This window comes from Neodiprion lecontei, chromosome 5 (genome assembly GCF_021901455.1).
Source record: "Neodiprion lecontei isolate iyNeoLeco1 chromosome 5, iyNeoLeco1.1, whole genome shotgun sequence".
In the NCBI taxonomy this organism is placed as follows: Eukaryota; Metazoa; Arthropoda; class Insecta; order Hymenoptera; family Diprionidae; genus Neodiprion; species Neodiprion lecontei.
Window position 1 is genome coordinate 30,260,213 of NC_060264.1, and position 7,213 is coordinate 30,267,425.

General features: G+C 43.0%; 2 protein-coding genes across 2 annotated transcripts; both read left to right on the top strand.

Annotated features, from left to right (window-relative positions):
• Positions 1-189: 189 nt before the first annotated feature.
• On the top strand, positions 190-1,744 carry LOC107221674 (UPF0488 protein CG14286). Its single transcript, XM_015660752.2, has 2 exons — positions 190-312; positions 1,111-1,744. The coding sequence occupies exons 1-2, from the start codon at positions 292-294 to the stop codon at positions 1,630-1,632; spliced, it is 543 nt and encodes a 180-aa protein (XP_015516238.1). The 5' UTR covers positions 190-291; the 3' UTR covers positions 1,633-1,744.
• A 168-nt stretch (positions 1,745-1,912) lies between these two features.
• Positions 1,913-7,002, top strand: LOC107221668 (serologically defined colon cancer antigen 8 homolog). The gene is made up of 9 exons (XM_015660739.2): positions 1,913-2,534; positions 2,706-2,840; positions 2,961-3,315; positions 3,436-4,225; positions 4,395-4,633; positions 4,725-4,845; positions 5,441-5,594; positions 5,762-5,838; positions 5,928-7,002. Exons 1-9 carry the CDS (start codon positions 2,086-2,088, stop codon positions 6,740-6,742), a joined length of 3,135 nt encoding a protein of 1,044 aa, XP_015516225.2. The 5' UTR covers positions 1,913-2,085; the 3' UTR covers positions 6,743-7,002.
• The last annotated feature ends 211 nt before the right edge of the window (positions 7,003-7,213 follow it).

Genomic DNA, 7,213 nt, shown 5'->3' on the forward strand with positions numbered 1-7,213 from the left:
TTAGTTCATCATAGTATTTCATGCTAGACGCAAATTTCCGCGGTAGGTAGTAACTGTTCATTGAAAGATAAGGCTGATCTTTGGTAATCTTACTTTCTGTCGGTCAAACAGATATTGATCGCTCACTCTGCGCTACCACTAATACAAAGCACCACGCGTATGGTAAACGGGTTCAGCCGTACGAAGAAAGCTTCGTATTCAAACCGTCAATGCGTCCGTTTCAGTAAGGGCAACGTGAAGTACAGCAAGTGCGAGTCAGATACAATATTTCGAACGAACGCTAAAGAAGATATGCCGCCGAAATATAAACCGGTAAATAATACCGCGCCATATAAGTTATACATTATCAATTAAACTGTTTAACGCTCGGATTTAACTCCCGCACTCTTTTTGCATGGATAATTTTCGTAAATTTACTTATCGTTAACGTGTTTTGAAATTTGAGGTTAGGTCGAATTAACAAGATCCACTGCTGTGTCTACCGCGCTGCGACTCACAGGATAAAATAGAATGCGAACAGCGCCGACAATGTAGTATCGATTCGTTATGAAATCGAAGTTTCTAACGATAACGTAACGAAACGAGAGGAAAAAATTCATTATTGTGCAATTTCAAAATAACTTTCAAAGAACTGGTTTTACAAAATGTGACTATGTTTCGTTTAGTATAGTTTACTAAATTTCAGACAATCCCAAAGATGCGAAGTAACGATTTGTCCTAAACTTGCATCGTTATAGTAACGTTACTAACTTCAACCTCATGATTTATTCGATTTCATCCTGGTTTTAAGTCAAATTGAAATGTTAGTTAAATCAGATTCAATTTTATAAACATTATGTTTGCGAATGTCGTATTTGATTGTTAAAGTAGTCTGTTTTTTTTTAATCGTATTTCCAATGATACGGTATCTTGATGTAACGAAGTGAATGCTTCACAATTTGCAAACAATTCTCTATCATTGATATTCGTACAATGTGCCTAGAGCAATCAAGTACTCAATCTGATAATTTCGTTGCCACATTGCTCATTGGTAGCAACGTTGGTGGCTACAGCCAAAAAGTTAAAATCACGTTCTTTATATGTTTTATCAAAAAACCACACTTCATGCAGGGTGGAAGGACCTTTCCTCCGAAAATTAAACCGACCTCGTTACCACCTCAAACGCTGAACAGCATCCCGGGCGCCGAATCCGCATCGACATCTACTTCCAATAGCTTGGATCGCGAAGCTGAAGATAAATTTGAGGTGGAACTATGCTGGTGCATTCAGCAGCTCCAGACAGCTTTGGATTCCGGAAAGCTTACCGAAAAACAGACACTGGATACTAGCAAGACATTGAACGTGTTAAAGAGTAATACAGCACCTTTGATCAAGAAAAGACAATTCATGCGGACTACGTTCGGCGATTACAGAACCAAAATGGCTAACGAACAGAAAAAACTCGGAAAAACTTCCACTCAAGTTAAGTTTACACCCTCGACCAACGATAACAAGAAATCGATTTTTCTCAGAAAGGCCGCAGCCACGGATGCTCATCCGAAACCGATAGAAACAAAAAACACTACCGGCTTCCGAATATTGCCGTCAGATAATAATTCTTTCAAATTCAACTTCAGCGACCCTCAAGTGTAAATTTATTACGAAACATAATTAGGTGTAAGCATTTTTCAGCATGTATAATAAACCGTATTTATATTCTGTACACTATGCTTCATTTCCATTTGTTCAACATTCCGAATCGCATTCTCAAGAGAACTTAAAATTTTTACACAATTCAACATCACAGAATATTTTCAGAAAACTCTATTAAATATTTCGGTTTTACGACTTCTGAGGAAATTTCATGAACTGAAAATGACGTGGAAAACGGTTAGAATTTTATTCAAACATTTCCATCCGTTTATGACGTGGTTCAGACAACGCAGAGATTGCCAATTGTGTGTACTATAATCGAAATTAAATTACGTCTAACGTTGTCTGAGGATAAATATGGAAGTGAAAAATTGCTCATGAGGTCCCTGGATATTACCGGGTACGATCATTTAGTAATAATTCAAGTTAGTAACGATAAGACGTCGAGGTTCGATGGTACGGTGCCTGTCGCGGTCTCCGGCTTCCCATCCTGCCTTGACGAAAACAAAGTGTTCTTGTGCACGCGATTCACTGCCAGGCTCCGGCTACAACTCGCGATTCCGAAGTTCCTCGATTTGCCCCTCTTGTCTTACGGATAGGAGAGCAATCGCCTTGCGTGGCGAGCGTACCGTACGTGATAAATCGATTTTCCCCACGCTTATATTTAGGGGCTGCACTACGACTAGCAGTCACAGTTCTCACAGAATGCTCGGAGCCAGCAGTTATCCTCGCCGAGGACGCTACGGCCTCACCACAGCTCCTGCGCCATCAACAGGAGCCTCGAACACCTTTCTAGTCCGCCCAAGGCTACCGTTGAGATCGTACTCAAGGCCGAAGACCACCGCCAATCTTTTGAGCGGCGACGTCGCCGGTTACGGAAGATCCAAAAGACTGAAATCGAGGTAACGGAGAGGAACGATCTTTTTTTTTATCATACGTGTGTTCTCAGTCCCTTTTTTCAGTCTCTAAAAAGAATTTTTAAACGTTGTAGGATGAGATACTCGAACCAGAAAACAGCGTTCGCATTAGTATAATTATCATTGCGTCAATGTGAACAGAGAAATTTATTACAGAAAATTGAACGGGTACCAGAAGATAGACCCTACGAAAAAGAAGGCGCCCGATTATACTGATTTTGCGTACCGAGAAGCGGTTTCCAAGCTGAAATATTTATTGGCGGAGTCATACACACCGAGAGTAACTCCTAGGTACAACGATGATGTAATTGCTAGAGATCTATCAAAGAAATCAGAATATGTATAATTGATGCAATTATTTTCCATATTTTTTTTTTTCTCTTATATGTGGCTATGAAAAAACGTTGTTAGGAAATTACTGCACGGTGGCGGAAGATACAACGCTGACAGTAATCCCAAGATAAACATCGAGTCTGGAGAAGATACGGATGATCGGAGCCTGGCCAGCGAAGTGTCACAGACAAAAGCGTCAACTGGGATGCTGGGAAATCTTCCGCCTCGTTCCAGCCCGTATTTACCTCGTCAGAAGAATTCCCAATTATCGCGAGGCTGCAGTAACTTGGCTCTGCTCTCGAGAGATCCTCAATCGGCACCACCGGAATTAATGTCGTTCATAGAACGTCAGGAGGAGTACATCGAGCAGTTGGAAAGAGAGTCGCAGTACTGCAGAGACGAGCTATCGAATTTATTAGGCAAAGTTCGAGAGGTAGGATATACAAAGAAGAAATTTATTATGCGAGGCTGCGGAGACCAGAGGGGGTTTATATTCCCAAAAACAGTTTGTTGTGAATTTCATTGTTGTGACCTAAAATGATTATGTGTTCAGGTCGTCGCGGAGAACGAAACACTGCAGGACAAGAATAAGAATGGGTTTCTCAAGTCTGTTATTGACGACTACAATAATTCAGAGGAAGAAAATCGGGAACCAAACGAGGAGTCATCGTCTCGTGGGAACACCCTTGAACTCGGTAAAGGAAAGCGCGTCAAGCTCCACAAGATCTTGGAGGGACCGAGCATAGTATTTGAGTCACGGATCAGCGAGCTCGAAGCCCAGCTTACGCAAGCTCGCGTGGAGCTTCGTAAAGCACAGGAAGAGAACCAAGCGAACTTGAGGAGGCTTTCCGAGAGCGGTGGGGGCGAGGCTGGACCAGAGATGAAGGCTCAGCTGGAACGGGCCCTTCGAGACAAGCGGGAAGTCGAGATGAAGGTGGAGGAACTTCAGAGAACCCTCTCGTCAGTGCGAGACAGGGAAGCCGACACGGCGCACAAGGCCAAAAGGACTTTGGACATTCTCGAACAAGCTCAGTTTGAAAAAACTCAGGCCGAAGCAGAAATGCGAAGGCTCAAGGACGAGCTCGACAGGCAACACGACAGACTCAGGGAAGCTACACAGGAAGCCAACCGACGTGTCGCCGAAGAGAGACATCAGATCGAACGCAGGTACAGCCAGCAGGTTGAACAGCTTTCCGCTGACGCTGCCTCCCACTGGGACGTTGCCAGCAAGTCCCAATTAGAGGCTGAGAAACAACGCAGGGAGATCGGAGACCTCAGGAGGGAACTGGCACAGAAACAGTCCCTCATTGACGAACTGAAGAAGGAACTTCAAAGCAAAATATGTAAGTCGTACAACAGCTATTTCACCATTTTTCGCAGAGAGTGAAGCATTGGAGTCCAGCAATTCGCGGGTGAGCACACTACCCATGCTCGACACTCCAGTAGTGGCGAAAGTATCCCAAGCAATGGTTGAACTCAGGTACCCTGACTTGTTATTTCCTCGATATCTAGCCGCCATGCAAAGCGACTTGAGCCAGGCAGTGGCCGAAAAAGACGCCGCGGAACAGGAGATATCCGCTGCGAAGTTGTCCACCGAAAGGGCGGACAGACAGGCTCGACAGGAGCAGAGTCGACTCCAATCTGAGATAAATTCGTACAAGCAAAGGCTGGAGAGAGCAGACGCAGACCTGGTCCACTGTCGCCGTGAAAATTTAAGACTGTCCGAGCAGATTGCATCTCTGGAGAAAGAGGTGAAGAATAGCGTTTTCTCGTCGACTAAATGATTGGTAGAAAATTTACACCACAAGTTGGACAGTGATTCAAAGTTTACGTTTGTTTCAGGTGAACCTGAGCAAGATGGTGAAGGAGGAGGAACACCGTACTCCCGTGGGTGTTACTCCAAGAGGAGTAGATAATGACAAGGAGTTGGCATCGATGATAATGGACATAGAAACGAAGCATGGTGAGAATTTAATTTTTACGTGCCTGTGTTAGGTATACTGTCTTTTCTCTAGCGTTACGTGTACGTCTGTGATGAACGAATAGTATCAATATCCTGTGTATGTACGTACATAATTGCATGTTCCGTTGGCATCTGTGTGAGAAATCGGCACCATATTTGGCAATATGCCTAACATGGGCAGGACGACGACGCGTTAGCCAATTTATTTCGAATTCATTTATGGAATTGAATTTCTTAGCTACAACGGTCGCTGGCCTAGAAGATGCTCTGGCTAATCAGGCTTCTGTTGTCTCTCAACTATCACTCGAGTGCCAATCTCTCACACAGCGGCTAGAAGCCAACAGCGTGAAACACAAGTATAAATTAACATTCGTCTATAATTATTTTTCGCCATTTTATCTCCTTTTCTTCTTCTTTAGTTTCTCTCATTGTCATTTTTCACTGGCTTATCGTAGATTCCGCACTCCGTCAATGGGCGTTATAACATGTACTACTTGAATATCGACCCGTGCGTTAGTTGTGATCATTTTATACACCTGTTGCTACACTCTATGATGTACCAACTCGGGGGTATATATGTATTCTGTGTTGACAGAGGGAATCGTTCAGAGCGATGAAGGAGCCATTGCCATGACCGCTTCGCCTCCCCCAACCAAGAAACGCACTGTTAAGGTCGATCTCAAAGTTAAAGTTGTTCCTAAAAAGAAGTCAGGTCGTTCAGATACCTCCAAGACGCCTCTATCAGCACAGTAATAGCACGTATCAAAGATTTAAATGCAAAACGATATATTTTGGAACGTCATTTATTTTAAGATACGATTAATAATAATATTAATCATTAGTTTCCTATTCGTAACTGAAGGAAAAGGAACAAACGCAAAAGTTCTGATACAGAAAATTTCACTGTTTCATTCAGGGAAGAAATGGCCAGCCTACAAGACAACCTAAAATATCTAACATCCCAAATACAAGACTCACTGGTCCATCAAAACGGTAATACATCATTCGCCTACACGTGACGTACAATTATTATAATAATTCTTAATAAGGTTTGGTGATTCATTGAAATATTCTTCATGCAGAACTTCCACCTAAACCCGCGAATGTCAGGTCTGCGGCAGATCATTCAAACTACAATGAACCAGACCAGAACAGCAGAATTGCAACAGCCCAAGATCAGCGGCTACAATATTCACAAAAACCAGACGAAACCTACAACACGACGGAAGGAGCGAAATCGACGAGCAGCCCCGATGGCGCATTGACCAAATCAAGCGTCGACGATCCGTACTCGATGAGGACGACGGAACATCAAAAACAGGTCTTGCAACAAAGTCAAGTAGCTTATCCGCAGGAAAACGAGGATGTGAGGAGTGATTACGCTCCTCAGCGTACGGATCAAGATTACGCGGTTGAAACTCCAACGGAATCCGAAGATCAACGCAATGAAAGACTGCAATACAGCGTCGCAAATGACTCTGAACAATCGCATGGCCAGGCTGAGGTACGGGGAGAGAACAATTACGAGCCAGAAAACGCGGAATTAGACTACAAAATGGAAAACTATGGCACAGACAATCAGATGAACTACAACCCCCAGTACACAGATCAATCCTACGACCAGTACAACATGCAAGAATACGGTCAGGACCAATACGATCAACAGGATGAGCACGATTACCAAGAAGGCCAAGCGGCAGCCGAGGGGCAATATGAGAGTGGAGATGGTTATCAAAACATGCAGTACGAGCAGGAATACGACCAGAATTATACTGCTGGTTATGACGGGAGCATTGAGCCAAGTGCTGTGCAGCCCGAGAATTATGGAGAACCACAGGGCGAAGCTGCTCCTGCATTTGACGAATCCGGGCCGACGAATAACGTCGCAGAACATTAAGTACGGTACGACATGATCTGTGTAATTTATTTGTCAAATTTTCATTCTCTACGTAAATACTGTAAACTCGACTTGGATATATCCGGTTAATTCCACATGTGGACTCACTTAAGAAATATATTGTGGAAATGACTTACATCGTGAATTCGTAGGGTAATATTAAATAGCAATAGGTCTAGTGAAGGGGGTGTAATTGATGTATCAAATTATTGTTGGATAATAAAGTGTGCTATGAGGGATTGTAAGGGCAACAAAAACAACACTGGCCGTTTACTGTGATCAAACAATCGGAATTCTGCAGCTCGTTGTTGTAATTATGAAATTTTTGAAAAGCTTGTTTATAGCGCTACTTTTGAAAGTAAATATATATTATACTCTGTAGAACTCAAACTGGAAAAATGGAAGGAGATATGGAAAATGACGAGCTTATTTAGATTGATCATATTTGCGATTCCCGGCTCATTGCTTCAT